Source organism: Netta rufina, assembly GCF_964035555.1.
Source record: "Netta rufina genome assembly, chromosome: Z".
Classification (NCBI taxonomy): Eukaryota; Metazoa; Chordata; class Aves; order Anseriformes; family Anatidae; genus Netta; species Netta rufina.
Genome location: NC_140126.1, coordinates 72217994 through 72234470, shown reverse-complemented (window position 1 = coordinate 72234470; position 16477 = coordinate 72217994). Strand labels below are relative to the sequence as shown.

Here is a 16477-nt window from a genome sequence, read left to right as displayed (position 1 = left end):
CTAGGACAACTTAGGTGTAACAGGAGATTTGAGTTATTCTGGCTGACTTTTGATTGAGCATGCACACCAATCAATCTGCCTGCTGCTCACAAAAGTTCAGGAATGAGTAGTGATTTATGTCCGGCAGCTATGGATAATAGTATCTTCAGATGGCACTGCTGGATCGTAGAATCATAGAATTGCTGCTCTGGAAGAGGACCTCTATTTACAACCTCTGGATGTGTTCTTGCAAACCAGCTTTGTATGGTACACTTTCAGGACTGTCTAACAATGAAGAAAATTTTATATTTTGGGTTTCTGTTGTTAGCAGTGGGACTTCCTCTCCTAGTTCCATTTCAGTTCTAGATAACTAGTTTATCTGTAATCACTATACTCATAAACAGGACCAGATTGATAATTTGAATACCTCTGTAGGATTTCTCCCATGTATTCATGATGTCATGTTTACATGGCTTTGTGAATGGGACCATTACAGAGAATACCCATAAGCCTAGGTCATATAGATTTTGTATTTTATAGTATAGTTGTATAGTATAACAATTAATGCGTATTCATTTTTATTATTGGAAAAAAGACAGCAACAATGAGTTAAGTATTTTTAAGTAAATCGTTTGCTTATCCCCTTGCTTTCCAAAGTGCACAACCAACATGTTAAAGTCAATAATATTCAGTTTATAAAATATGCTATTATCCATTTCTTTGGAATATCAGAAAAAATATTTTAAAAAAAAGTAAGAAAAATTAACACAGAATACAGAATTCATTAAGATTGTGAGCTGAGATAGACTGTTCTGCTTGTATTCATCTGAATTAAAATAATTATAGTTTTTCATGTAAACAGTACAGTTAAATTTTTGTCATAATGTGATCAGACCATAAACTCTGATTTCATAGGCAATGGGCAATCCGTTTGTTGGCAATGGTATGACAGTCATTATCATATTAAGTAATTTTTGTATTAGTCACATTGGACATTAGAATTGACTGATTAGAAGAGAAATGTAATGGTTATGCTGTATGTTATAAAAGTGATGTCATATGGTGTAATTTTAAACAAGCATTTCTTGATACCCTAACAGAGTCTAATAAAAACAATTCTATTTAAATTCCATTACGTAGAAATCTCAGAACCTAAGTCCGGGTTACTGATTTTGAATGAGCTTCCTTGTTATAAAAGTTGAATAGGTTTTAAAAGCTGTCCCTCTGGCCATTGACTTGATCTCTAGATGTGTAAATATTTCCTCCTGTAAGGATTTGCATTTTAAGTATTCTTATTGTATTCCTATTGTTTGAGTAGTAAATGTAATTCTTTCTCCTTGGGGATAACAGTATTGTTTTTAAAGTCAACAATGGAAACTCCTGAAAGAATGAATTGCATTGGCCTATCCAGTCAGCAGTTGTATAGGGATATCATTAACCTGCTGTCCTTTCTTTCCCCCTCCTCTTTGGTTTTGTTTTTTTGTTTTGTGGTAGTCTGACCCTTGGTTATCATTGCAGAACTATGGAGGTGCAATGAGACCCCCACTGAATGCTTTAGGTGGCCCGGGGATGCCTGGAATGAACATGTAAGCACAATAATCAAATCTTTTAATATTTAGAAAATCATTGTTTCATTGTGGAAGTAACATTTGGGTTACATAACACAAGGGAGAGCATGCTTCGATAAGTAAAGTGCTTTGATGACTAATAACTGCAACTGAAAAAAAGTGAACCTGCAGCAGCATGCTTCTTCTGCATGCATTTCTAACAGCCTCCTTTGCTGTTCCTTCAAGTCTGCACAATCACTGAGATTTTTTCACAAGTCAAAGTTAAAATTCTGGGAATATTTTGTCAGTACAGTTACTGATATTTCCATGTATGCATTTTTTTACCAGTGACATTATAATCATTTGTGGTTTTACTTTACTTTTTGTAAAGAATGGTACAGGTATGGTCCTCCTCTGCAAAATGACGAAACATAATTTTAGCAAAATAACACTACTGTCTAGAGCTCTTTGTAAAACAGAAAAAAAAAAAAACACAAACATATTTGAATGAAAAAGTGTGGATGATTCTTTCTTTGTTACTGCCTTTATTTCGATTATTATGTTTATTTCCACTCTAAATGTATAGAACAGTACTCCAGATATGAGTGTAAGTTTTCTAGTATTTCTATGTACTCCTGGGGCTGGATTATCATCTAGTATAAAGTGATATCAACCGAGTTCAGTTTAGCTATATTGATTTATTCCAAATGTGCATTTAGTTATTGGATTGCATTATTCCATTTACACAGGTAGACAACACCTCTTTGTAGGCATGTAGAAAATGTTTAGATATAAAATTACTGTATCTAGACTAATATAGTAGTCTAGATTTAAACTATGGATTTTAGCATAACAACTGACTCAAGATGAGAAATCTTCTTCGCTTGCCATAAATCTTTGCTTGCCTGGAGTTGTTTTTATAATTATTAAAAAAAAAAAAAAAAAAAAAAAAAGCTCCTTGTATTATATATATATAGATTTCTCTCATAAGAGATTCTGAAATTTTAAGGTGCTGCTATAATTACTGTTAGTGTAACACAGACCAGAGGTTATTACCTGGAAATTGAGTATTGAGATAGATAACACCATTAAAAAAAAGTCTAATCTGGCATGTCCTTCATTTTTTCTGATTTCTGGACAGACTTTGATTTTTTGAAGCAAATAAAATAAAATCTAAAGTTTGGCATAACTCTATCATGTGCATCATATATCGGACTCCAGACAATTTTAGGAAACTTCCCAAGGGTAGGCATTTCTTCTTTTAAATAAAATTGATGTAGAAAAAAATATTTAGATATTGAAATTCAGTGTGAGTATAATATAAGCACTACACAGATTGTCCCCAAGAGGAGATTTAGTTTTAAGAAAAGAAAATGTAGCTTCCTAAAATAAAATGTTCTGGAATTAAAACTGAGGACAGATAAGGTATTTTGAGGATACTTATCCACATAAATGAGAGATAGGAAGAATTTGTTTATTCTTCACATAGAAAGAACAAACAAACATGTTTTCTGACAAAAAGAACTTCTTGTTTGCCATAAAGAAAGGAGATGGTTATGGGTTGAAATACTAACATTTTCCGTGTGGCAGCATTTAATAAGCAGGTTTCATCTTGTGTTGAGTCAGTAAGCATCCATAGATCATGTTCTTTTAAATCAGTGATGGAGAAGCACATTTTCCTTTGAACTTGTATGTTAAAGGGGATGCCCTGAACTGGAGACCTTTGGTTAGGGAATTCATGAGCTTTGATAGAGTGTTTGGTCTTCTGAGAAGAACACCGGGTAGAACAGCAGTTAGGAAGCCGTACCCGTAGCAGTCTCCTTGTCTTATCAGGCATGTGCTGCACTTCTGTACATTTTTTACAAACCTCAGCTGGAGTACACTTGCTTGGTTTTGAAAAGACTTCCTGCTGCCCCTTGGTATATTACAGTGCATGCTGGAGGCATAAGGGAGTCCAAAGTGCTCATCCTGCAGTATTCTGCTATAGCATTTGCTGACCTCTGCTACATGCTGAAACACAGACTTTTGGAGTTAGAATACTGCTTTGCTCACATGAATGTTTTATATATATATATATATTATTTTTTTTCTAATGAAACCAAACATTTCTTTTTCTTGTATCAAATGGAGGGACATACACTGATCCAAAGGAGAACAAAGGCATCGATGTGGTGTGGGCTTCCTTTAATTTTATTTCTAGACATCACGTTCATTCCTTATTGTAAAGTTTCTGCTGTCAGGTTTGTTGTTACCCTGAAGCCATAGTAAGGACTCATCTTCAGGCCTGTTCTGCATACAGGATCAAGGCAGAGCACACCTGCAAATGACCTGTGGGCAGTAGCAACAGATGCACCTTTGTGCATTCAACTCATTCTCTGTATTACCCCTTACAATTCACCTAATGCACAGCTCTGAGAAAGCTGTACATCGTTTAGTGTACTTACATTTCTAGGAAAAGAAGATAACTATACATAAAACTATTGCCTTATGTTAACTTATGTTTGTCTTCACATAGCCATATATCATACATTAAGGTTTTGCACTGTTGTGTTCGATGTTTTTGGCTTTCTGGCAATGTTAAAATATAAAAGCATGTACTCTACAAAAAGCAGATGCCATTTCAAAATCCAGCTTTTTCTCCTGGGAAAGCTTCAAAGGAAGCTGTTCTGGCTAAGAGCAGAATATCAGCCAAATGCAATTTTACATTTTTCTGGATGAGAAAATGTTCTTTATTGTGAAAAATGGTAGCAGCTAGCCTTAGAGCTCATAGACAGTATTTCACTTCATGAACATATACTTCACAAATGTAGTATTTTTAAATAATTCCTTGCTCCATCATAGGTAGTGCATATCAGATTACTGCTTTAAACAGTAGATACATACCCTGTATCTTTTAACAAATAACCTTATTTTACCTACAAGGTTTTAAGCTGAAACTTGGTGTAGCCATTTTTAGTAAGATATTATTTCTTCATGGAAACCTGCTCTCTTTAGGAACAAGACGGCAAATTTCAGGGAGCACTGTTGCATTTCTCTGGCACTTTTTAATGGCCTGTGTGACCTGCAGTGCTGTATCAGGCACTAAGAATATCTCATTCATGCCTGAAAGGCAAAAAAATGTGATTTTATTTTTTAACTGCAGCTCACAAACTTGTATCTAGAGGTTTAATTTCTGATGGGATGTATTTGCCAATTAGGAAACTGAAATGCTGGACTTAATTCTCCATGTGCTGTGGTCAGGGGCACAGGACTAACCTCAACTGCAGTTGCAATTAGTCATAGTGGTAGATATTGTGTAAATTACTCGTATTTTGGAAGCAGAGCAGTCATAATAATCTTTTATGAGCCTATTGATACTTCCAAAATAAACATTTTTATAAAAGAAAAAAAAATAGCTTGCATTGAATTGGAAAAAAAAAATGCAGGTAGCTTTTTTATGTGTTTTATAAGCTAACAACATTATGCTCTATATAAACCATATGGCTTTCAAGCAGAATCTGCTACAGAGTTTTCTGAGTCTATACTTAGAGCTGTCCATGACTTCCAGTAAATTTGCAAATTCTAACAGCTTTTTAGATGAAAGGTGAGTTTCCTCACTGGAAGCAGCAGTAGTACAGCCTGCAGGATAACTCAGGCATTACATGCGTTTAGCTTTACACAAAACTTGCATGCTCACCAGAGGTACCATGATGTTGAGAAGAATTTGTTTCCTAGTCTTCTCATAAAACCCTCCTAAATTTCCATGTTGCTGTGGCTAACCCAGTCATGTATCTGAGTCAGCTTTTTAACTTCTCCATGCTTCACAGTAATCTGCAGTGTAATCATGGCCATTTTCCATATGATGTTTTTCAGTAGATATCTTTGTGTCATTTAATGTCACACAAACAATTGCCGGGTTTTGTGGTGAAAACCAACTTCCAGTGTTGTTGCAAATACTGCTGGTTTCTCAGAAAAAGAGGTTCCAACAAACCACATACGGGATGTGACAGAAAAGAAGAAAAGGATCACCTAATATTTCCCGTGTTATTATTAGCAGAGTGTTGCGTCTGCAAAATCCACTTGTATTAGGCACTGCTTGCATGATGCCATGAGTCCCTTTCCTAGCTAGAGTAAGGCAGCCACTGGCCATTGCTAAAAGCCCTCATGGAGGTATCTTCCAGCAAACATGCTGCATGAAGCAACCCATGGATGACTGCTAGGGTGATGGATTTTTAACCTTCATGGAAGGACCACTGAAGCTGAGAAAAACGCACTCAGAAATGTCTTCCTTTTCTAGTGGGGAAGTGTTTCAGCAAAAAGACCCTCTCCTACAATTCTGTTTTCCAACCTCCCATAAATGTGAGCTTCATAAGATGGAATGATTCACTTGATTTATTTCAGTTCATTGTTTGAGATAATTTCTTCGTAATAGTTTCGCCAACAATGCAATAAAAAAATGAGAGATTCAATATTAAATCCCTCAAGCAACAATATGTACTTATTGTTTTTACTTTTGCAAAACTTTAAAATAGAATACTTCCTGAACTCGTTAATAAAATCTAGTTTTATCTCTGTATTTAAATCACTCTTCCAAGTCTGGTAAGCTATTGTGGCTAATGTCCCTTTTCTAAAGCTAATGAGGCCAAAATGCCATTTTTAATGCAATGGCTTTGTCATCTCCTCAGCCTTTCAGTTGTCAGGGCTCTCAAAACACGAATTTGTCTTATTTATAAATAACTAGAAGTTTGTTATGCTACCAGGGATAATTATGGTTATTCACTTGTTATGACTGTAAAGCATGGAGATTTTGCTTCCCATATGGTTTAGTTCCCTCAAGACTGCCTAGTACCCTCAAGTACACCAAACTATATTTCTGATTTCAGCTAAGAATGAGAAACTCAAAAGAATAGCCCGAGTTGTGAGAAAGAAAAAAAGGTGCTCTGTCTGGAGAGTTTTTTCTCTTTCCTTTCCCCATTCTGTTTTGCTCTTAGCATCCGTCTGATGTTTAGTCTGAGCAAGCTTTATCAAAGACTTCCTTGGCTTGTTGCACTCTTGTCCCTCCTGCTAGGAAACTGCTACTTAATCATAAATACACTGTTTGAGCCAAGCGTAACAAGAATGTCTGAGAAGTCTGAAATTTCCATTTTGCCTGGTTTCTGATAAATTTCATGTTTCTGGGACTTCTCTGGAGCTAACATATCCTTCGTCGAGTAGGAATCTATTTTTAGATACCTATCTAGATGTGTTTAAAATGTAGGCTTAAAGTGTCATGCTTTCATTTTTTTTATAAATACATATATTAAATATATGTATGTATATACCCAATTGCTGTGCTTCTCAGACACATATTAGAGCAACACATTTTTTGTAGCTTGTTATTCTAAAGAATAGTTGTTACCAAAATGTTTGTAAGGAAAGCACTCTTTCCACAAATGAAACCTTGCTATACGTGCAGTATTCTAGACCCATACTCAATACGTGCATGTGTCCACAATTCTTCAGGAAGGTACTTCATTATTTAAGCAAGAATACAGTTTCATGACTCAAATTAAACCTATATTTTTGTAAATTTCTGCTTTGATCTGTACTGTAATGAGATTTTTATGGAATGTGTTATACTTCCCTCAAACGTTATAAAAATTTTAATAAAGTTGAAAGAAAAACACTCTCCCTGAGAAACTTAAAGAATTTTGCAACAGGTATTTCACTCTTTTCACGACTTTTGTAGCACACTAAAATGTTGTAAACAGAGTTAAATTCTTCCCAAACACTAGAAAAGCATTTCAAGAGACACAAATTTGCAATGTTTTTCCAATCATTCCATTGAGGATGTAAGGGGGGGGGGGGGGCACATCTGATGCTCCCTAAATTTGCAGGTGCCTGGAACCAGCGCAGAGCTTGGCTACCTCCAGGCTGGCCACTGGCAGGGTAGCTGCTGGTGGTGGTGTCCTGAAAAGCTCACACGTACACAGAATGAGTTAGGACACGAGCTGTCTAACATGTAAATGGCAGGGCTGTAGTCATAAATAAATCAGCTCATATACTGATGAAGCGAAGAAAGTAGTGCAACAACGGGAACTTTTCTGTAGCACTGTAGCTTGGTGCAGTTATCGTTGATGATCACTCTTTAATGTCATCTGAAGAAAGCCATCTCTTATCTTACTCTGGAAACAGACTGCTTTGAAACGTTTGCTTCCTTAGAACAGGTCAGAAGCCTGGGGATTGTTCTGTGTCTCAATCGTTCGTCTTCTCTTACAGGGGCCCTGGCGGTGGTAGACCTTGGCCAAACCCAACCAATGCCAATTCTGTAAGTAAATATTTAAACATACTAAAATCATCTTATATGCAGAGAATTATTTCTCATCAACATACCAGGAAAAAAAAATCAATTCAACAAATAAAAATAATGCATGGGTTTGTTTGTTTGTTTGTTTTTCACTTCCACTAATCCTAAGGCAGAATAGGAACAGTGAAGTGGGGACCATGTCTTAACAGAGAACTCACTGACCTGAAAATATCCAGCTCTATTCATAATCATGCAGCCACACTGCGTCTCCACATAAGTTACAGACCTTCCCTAACACAAAGGCTACCTTGGGGGATATTTAAAATACCTTCTATACTTTCTAGCTTCCTTTAGTGCAAGTAGGAAGAGTTAGGACAAAACTGTCTGTCTTGCAAGCTCTACAGAAATGACAACGTGGGAAGATCAGCTTAATGTGTTCTCACATATTTCATATAATAAAAGCACACTTGATCCTGGTAACTAGGGAAGGTGGAATTGTAGACATAACCATTTTAATATGCTTTTTGTAACAAGAAGTGCACGTTATTGAAATTTGTTGGAACAAATAAAAAATGAGGTAGTCTAATAGCAGCTTGAAGGGAGGTATCCCATGTGAAAAACAGTACCTGGTATTTCTTCAGAAAATACAAAGGTAAAGCTTCAATTTTCATTCATTGGTCATATATCATTAGTGTAAAAATGTCTCCCTTTTTAGCACTTGCAGCAGGATAAGGTAGGTCTGATTTAACAGACTAGACTGGTTCTTTCTGTTCCTTATTTTGAATTTTTAATTATACTGGATGACAACTGGATGACAAAAAAAGAGCTGAAACTCTTTCTCAGTTTTCTTTTGTGTGTACTGAAATAAGATGGTTGTTAGGATATTTTTCAACTGACAGTTGAAATATTCTCACTTTACAAAATTATTGAGAAGTCTAGTAATAGATACATGTGAAAATGAATTGGCTGATCAGTTATCTACAAACATGTAAGATGCTTATTCTACAAAATAATTTTGCATTTAGTCAATTCAGTTACTTCTTACCCTCTCCTTCTATAATAGCTGTGCTCTGTGTTTCTGTAGAGAGAATCACTGAAAAGACTGTTGCATAAAGAATAAAACTGGGTTATTCGTAGGCAATTCAATTTCTCCCTATGTCCTTTGTAACAAATACGATAATTGAATTTGACATGAAATTAGAACACTGTTCTTTAAGTTAAAAAAAAATAAAATAAAAGAAGGAAAGAAAAGAAAAAAAGAAAGAGTAATGCAAAGAAATAAAATCAGTATCGTCTACGGTGAAAGAAACAAGAGTTGCTTTCCTTTTATGGTCCAGACACTAGTCAAGATTAAGTGCATATGACAACATACAAATTCAGTCCATGTACAGGATGATATTACAGTTCCATTGACTTACATGCAAGTCTGTGCTCCTTAAGTTTCCACCTTATAAAGCATGTTACATTAATAATCTTACAGCTTAGCCTTTCACTCTAGCTTGCAGATCTTTACAGAGCTTATTCTGCCTCCCACAATAATAATAAAATTTTGTAATAGATGCAAGGAATGAAATTGATACTGGAATTTGTAATTTGGTATCTTAAGAGTGATGTTTGTTGCTCAAAATGCATGCCTCACTAATTACAGAAGAATAGGAACAGATACCAGACCTCAGCCTGCATACATTTTAATGTATGAATTATGTTATTCATATTGACTTAATTAGAGTGGCAACCACAGCACAGTATTCTTAAGGAGAAATATTTTTAAGTATTTGATTTTAAATTCAGTTTATGTCTAAATTGCAAATTTTAGACTTGAGCATACTTATAATGACAAGTTGTTGAAAAGAAAAAGGGAGAAAAGGGGTTTGTATTTGACGACAATAGTATGTTTTCATCATCTTTAACAATATATTTGAAATAAATTAAACAAATACACAATAAGCTACATCTGTACATAAATGTAGGTTTGGACTCCATCACACTGCAAAAGAAATTACTGTTTTGTTTCTGTTGATGTTTCAGATACCTTATTCTTCAGCATCTCCTGGGAACTATGTAGTAAGTACACTTGTATGTGTTTGCTTATTAGAATAGATGTTACATTTTATTTAGGCAAAGAGATGGTAGTCCAGATGTTAAGAAGAACCCTTGTGTATTGGTTGAGAACTGAACAGCTGATCTGCACTTAGTATTTTGTCTACCATCTATGGTGCATATGTTGATGTTTATTACTAGAATCATTATCAGTCTGGTCAAAATTGCCCCGAGTGCTGTTTTATTTCAACATATGTTTATAATAACCAATACAATACATTGTCTTGAATAATAAAGAATGAACAAACAAACAAACAAAACAACAGCTTTCTTGGAAACACAGTATTGTGTATGCATTTCTGTACTTCTCCAGGAAAAATTCATTTGAAGAATTAGAACAAGCTTTTGTCTCCCCAAGGATATATAAATGGGTCCTAATAGCTAACATTTTAGGTACATTTTTTTTCTTATAATTACCTTCTGGAGACTTTAATTTTTTTTTTTCTCCATGGTCTGTTATGTCTTTATTTCACAGACATTGTCTTAATTTATTACGGATTAGTTGTTCACTTTTTCCTAGTCTATACTTGAGAATGAAATAGTTAAAACTTTGTAAGTGTCCAGCATCGGTCAGTCATTCAAAAGACAAAAAAATGCCTATTATCTGACCGGAATTCCATAAAAACATTTTACATAATAACAAAATAGTCTTTGGAGTATGTACTGCTGTTTTCTGTCCATTTCTCAAGAGATTAGCTTTGTTTATGCTTTTTATTTAGGCTTTTATTGTTGTTGTTGTACTTGTGAAAATTTGTAGTTCTAATGTACTCCTGTCATAGTGCTTCATATATTTTTGCCACGTTCAGTACTGAAGTCAGAGTGTAAGAGGCAGAGAATGTTATCTCCCTTCTGAAGCCATTTGTCATATGTCGTTCTTGTTTGCAAGTCCATTGGATTCCAATTTCTGTTGGCCAGTAAGGCTTCCGTAGACTTCTCTTGTGATTTTTCATGTTTTATCATCTGGAAGTTAGACAACTGTTGTGTATTGGCTTAAGTCAACATAAAATGTGAAGCTATTTTGGAAGATGGAAATAGCAAGTCTTTCACCATGAGGACAATATAGAAGTGTATTTTTTTTAAATCTATTTGTGTAGTTAAAGGTTTCTCTTAATTTCTTCATGGGAAAGATGATCCTGCATAGCAAATGCTGAAGGATGAGTTCAAGGATGAGCTTTTTTTGTTTAGATAAAAGATATTTCTTTAGTTTTTTATTTAAACAAACTACTAAAAAGGTTAAATTCCTGTTAAGTGTCCATAATTCTAGGGTTCATTTGCCACATCTGTAGTGGGGATGATCTAAATCTGCTGATCTCCACACAGGTTCTTCTAAAAGATCTTCAGAAAGTTCTCTCTGTTGGGAAGAATGTTTTCGCTAGTTTTGCTCTAGGTATTAGTGATCAGTTACTGTTGCAGATTTTTAATATGGGACATCGGACTTCTAGTTTATTCTAGTTTTGGAAAGGTATGAAGTTCTGAAAAATTAGGAAAGGACTTACTATAGAAATTAATTTTAAAGAAGCAAAACTAAGTAAAATGCGTGATGTACAATAGGACACTGTTAGTGTACTCACGTCAAGCTGAAGGCTAGCTGGGATAAATTACTTTGACACAAAAGGACATCGCCACATTTCAATGCATAGAGAGAAGGGGAGGAATAAGAGTAACAAGTTCATTTTGCTTCATTCACTAACAATGATGAGACCGAAGCTGGAATGTGCAACACCGAATGCATTGAAACATCTAATATGCAACATTGAAGGAAAATTAAAATATATGCAAAAATGCAAGAGAGAGACATGAAAAAGTCTGAAGCACTGGAAAAAATCCTGAGCCTCTGAGCAGATGTGCTCTGCGGACTCCAGCGGTTCCAATGGGAAAGAATTTCCCATTGAAATCAAAGAAAATCAATGCCTGATTCCTTGTCCCCACTCTTCTGAAGTTTGCTACTCCTTCAGATCTGCCACTGAAGTTCCTTGGATGAGTGACCCTCTTCACTCAAAACGATGCAAGTTGATGTAAGCATTTAAAAAAAAAGGGTCTTTGCAAAATCGGTGTGGTTGGCCCAAAACAGGTTAAGGGGCACTCACTCACCTGTAGAGCTCCAAGCAGAGCTGAGGCTGCCTCTCGCAGAGGGCAGTGTTGGAGCAGTTGAGGTGGGCCAAGTCCTTTGCCAGCATGAGTGCTTGGACTGTGCATGTCTTGTCTCACACTGAGAGAAGTGGCCTTGCTTCAGGGAGGCTCTCTGAGCTTTAGAAAACGGAACACATGAAGACAACCAGATAAGCAAGACCAGGGGGAAGGAACTTTCAAGAGCAAGACCCAGCATCTAGGGGCTGGTATGGGCTGGAGAGCTCTTAAAGCATCTTTTTAGCAAAAGGGTTCATGTTGTGGAGCTACATGCTTTGGACATTTATTCTGGTTATTTTATCAGACAGCTTTTTGAGAAATAATTTCATTATATACAAATACATTCACAGGGAGGAAATACTTGGTACAAGTAGGCTTTCTAAAATTGAAAGATATACAAACAATGAGAGTAAACACGAATTTTAAATTAGATGCTAATAGTAATAGTAAAGAAAAGTAAGTTTTCTAATAAATGACCAGTTAGTGGTTTCTACATTTCTTTATATCATGCTGAAAAATACATATAAACCTAAAAAAATCAAGTTAGGGAGCTTAGTGCACAAGTACATGGATGAAGAGTCACAGACTGTGCTAGCCAGATAGTCAGATAATTGATCTAAAGGTCCCTTCAAATTCAGCATCTGTAGCTCTACAAAAGAAACAGGGGATTTTTTTTTCTGATGGCTGAATAAACCTTCCAGACATTTTTGGCAAGCCCAGTTCTAACACTGCTGTTACTGATTCAATTGTAATTTGGAGGGAAAAAGCTTTGTAACTGCTGGAAGTATGAAGTTTTGTTGTGATTATGCCTTGATTTTTGTAAGTTGATCTGTGTATTTCATGGTGGAGCAAGCTTTTATTCTAGCACGCTTTATAAAAAATACTCAGTGACCTTTCTTAGTTCACAAAAAATGGGAGAGCACAAGATAAAGAACTAGTAAGTGGTGTTGTTACATGTAAGGGCAGAGAGGTGTACATATGTTGACTGACTGCAAGAATGTGCTGCTGCTTCTGGGTGAAATATTTCTGTTTCATTTACAATTAACTGTGAGTTAATCGCTTACTGGCAAACAGAGATGCTTGCCTTTGAAGTGTTAAGTATTTTGCTTGAACGAATCTGGGGAGGAGTGGTATCAGTCAGAGGGCTGCTACATTACAGACTGATTTTCTGAAGATAGTGTATGCGAGTGTATTATTGCTACGTGTTTTGTAAGAAATGTTATTTTTAGTAAATCACTATTTACAGTAAACAGCATCTTTTGTTTTAAATCCAAAACTTGTCTGGATTCTTCCAAGATATCTTAGTGAATTATAGCAAATACCAGTAAAGTCCTTGTAAGCAGACTGAAACAACCAAACCTTTATCTTCAGTACTGCTGAAAGAAAAAAATCTGCTACTGTTTGGAGCAGTATGCCTGATATCTAAAATACAACAAAAGGGATAAAATATAATAACAGTCATGTAGCAATGGAGATAATCACCTGTTGTTACCAATCTGTGTATTTTTTATTATGGAAAGGAAGGGGAGTTTGTATTTATTGACTTACTGATGGTTTTTGGCCTAGATATTTTTATCAACCTGATTTGGTAGCTTTTCATGTTACTTAAAAGTATTAGTGGATATGCAAACACAGAAAGCAAGAAGTTATGATTCTGTTCTTACTAAACTAATTGTTTGCTCTGATGTTCAGAGTAAAAATACTGGAGACGTTTTTAAAGAACCTTAATAAGCTTGTTTAACAACCAGAGCCATCTGTGTACAGTGTTTATGCATAAACAGATTTGCAACACAGAAATGCCTGAAACTAGGAAAATAATACTCCTTTGTGTTTTTTTGTTTTGTTTTTTATTTTAATCTGTGATTTAGCAGTCTAGGCAAGTCATATGACTGTACCCAAATTTATACAGTCAGCATTATATTGACTTTTTTTTTTTAATCCATTTGTCATTAATTTGAGAAGGAATTGTGTATATGGATGTTATTTCTAAAAATGCAGAATATTATACAAGCTGAATTAAATTGTCTGGGATATGGAGATACCAAGTATGCCTGAAAGCAAAACCTGTCATACAGTGACTGGCCTCTTCTCTTCCCGTAAGACACCGCCTCACTTTGTGCTTAGCAAGCATCAGCTACCATTGTGCCAAGCACAACAAAACAGAAATGCTGGTTAAAAAACAGTGGTAACAAAAGTCAGTTAAGGTTATTAAATATAATACTCTCAAGTCGTAGTCCAAATATTTCTTTTGCCTGACTTACAGCATGATGCATACTTATTGACTAATGAATATTCTCAGATCGGTATACATAAGTCTATGACAGAACTTGCTGAGAAATTGCATTGTCTTAATCTGTTATGAGTTGTTTTGCTAATTTATCAGAAAAGGTGTATGTTTTATCAGAGTGACTCAGGACATTCATGACAACTTGTTTTCATTTGTACAGTGTTCATATTTTCTGTGGTGTTTTTTCGTCTCATGCTAACTGACATTTTCTATACTCTCTAGGGTCCCCCAGGTGGTGGAGGGCCACCAGGAACACCTATCATGCCTAGTCCAGCAGGTAGTGAAATATTCTCAGAAATAATAAAGGAAAATTAGAAGAGATTTTAGGAAGTACCTTATTTTTTCAGACTTTGATGACATTTCAGACGTTTTCATAATGAATCAGTTAATGAGAAATTATTTGCTTTGTACGTTCTGTATCAGCTTTTTCCTGCTCTTTCACTGTTTTTCTATCCCTGATATGTTGCAGACACAAATCATTGTATCCATGCAATTCAAATCAATTAATTTCTCTGACTTTTGAGCGATCTTTTATTGCATGATTCCAGCAGTAGCAAGGGAAAAAAAAAAAAAAGACAAAAGACACAATCTTTTAAGCACACAAAGATTTTGCTGATGTTCTTTGGAATGATCCTGCCAGGTTGGAAATCAGCAGATTTCTGAATCTGGTGAAAAACCCACACAGCATCCTGTGGGATAGACCTGACCAAATGTGGTTCTTGGGCGATGTGTGACTCAAAGGCATGGCTACATCCCATGGCTGTTTCAGCTGACTGACAGCAGGATCACGCTGGACAGATTGCCCTTCTCTGTCCTGCAGTGAAGGAGTAAGGTCCCAGAGGAGCTACTGTTGTGTCCTAGCAGTGATCTGTTCCCAGAACTTCACTGTCCCACTGTTTCCCCAAGGTAAATGGCTTGTATCTTGCAATTCTGACTACCTGGTCACAAAAGATTGTCCACATTACGACTAAGGTTTGAAGAACCAAAGAGGATGGGAAGACTCAGGGCAGCCAGCTAGCTTCTCAAGGCTTAAAGATAGTTAGCTAGATGTATGTATTTCACTCCACTGATGTTCTGCAAAGATTCTGTTATGAAAGAAGAGCTGCAAGATATGGAAGATGCTGTCCTCCCCCATGGATGATACCAGAAGACTGCCAAGATGAAACAAATATGTCTTGTGTAACACAGTATTCAGGAGCTACTCAGACTACTTTTAGCCAAAATCTGTCTTTGCAACTCACTTTCAAGAGGGACCTATTCACCTCAGTGATGTTGTAGCATCCTCAGTCCTTAAGTCTGACATGTTCTTGCTGTCCTCTGCAGCACAAGAGGATAGGGAATTTTCTTATTTGCCATGAAAACTTCTTGCACCAGTATAATACTTTCATTAACTACAATCCCAGGGCTTTAAAATGCAACCCGAGATAAAGAATAGGGCTTCCTCGTTCATATAATTAGTGAAAAAGATAGTTAGTGCAAACTAGTATTTAAAAGTTAGAATTTCATTTAACATAAAACTTAAAGACAGCCCGCGCATTAGAATATGGTCAGTCCTGCAGTTATAGCACCTGTTAGGCTGCCCAAGTTCATTTCAGATAAAGCTTCTGTTGAGGAATTGTTCCTATTTTCAGTTAAGGAAATTCCAAGATGTTTTAAGACTCTGTTTTCCAAAGTATGGAAACACTTGGGAACTGGCTACCTGAGAATTTTGTAAAGGTACTGACTTGCCTCTGAGAAAAAACAGTTCCAAGCATTCCCATGGTCCAGCCACCCCATGTGTATTTCTACATGAGACAGCACAGCATGGAGAGAGGCAGAAATGTATGTTTCAGAAGGATCAGGTGGTTGAAGAACTTGCTGTCTACCTCACCGAACATTAAAATAACTTGTTATGTGCTAACTTGTTACAGTACTTTGATAACTTTAGGTTAAAAGCTTGAGTTTCCCCTCTTCTTCAAACAGTATATTTAAGGTCATAGTGATACGTTGTGGGCTGTACATAATAGAATTATTTACTCACAAAGGTTGATTAATACCTAAAAAGCTGCATCGGAAAGGTTAAGAATAGTCAAAGACTTGATTTGAACTACATGTGTACAAACATATTCTTGCACGAGGTCAGACCCCGTTCCCAGTTCCAACACATTTGAGTCAGATACAGGCTTTCTTGCT

The 16477-nt window shown here is 35.9% G+C and overlaps 1 protein-coding gene across 2 annotated transcripts in view; it reads left to right on the top strand.

Annotated features, from left to right (window-relative positions):
• SSBP2 (single stranded DNA binding protein 2) overlaps nt 1-16477 on the top strand; it is a 175869-nt gene that overhangs the window by 145012 nt on the left and 14380 nt on the right. For both annotated transcript variants that reach the window (XM_084304809.1, XM_084304808.1), the window contains 4 exons: nt 1498-1565; nt 7764-7812; nt 9820-9855; nt 14528-14582. In XM_084304809.1, coding sequence (XP_084160935.1) covers nt 1498-1565; nt 7764-7812; nt 9820-9855; nt 14528-14582 — 208 coding nt within the window. The remainder of the gene's footprint in view (nt 1-1497; nt 1566-7763; nt 7813-9819; nt 9856-14527; nt 14583-16477) is intronic.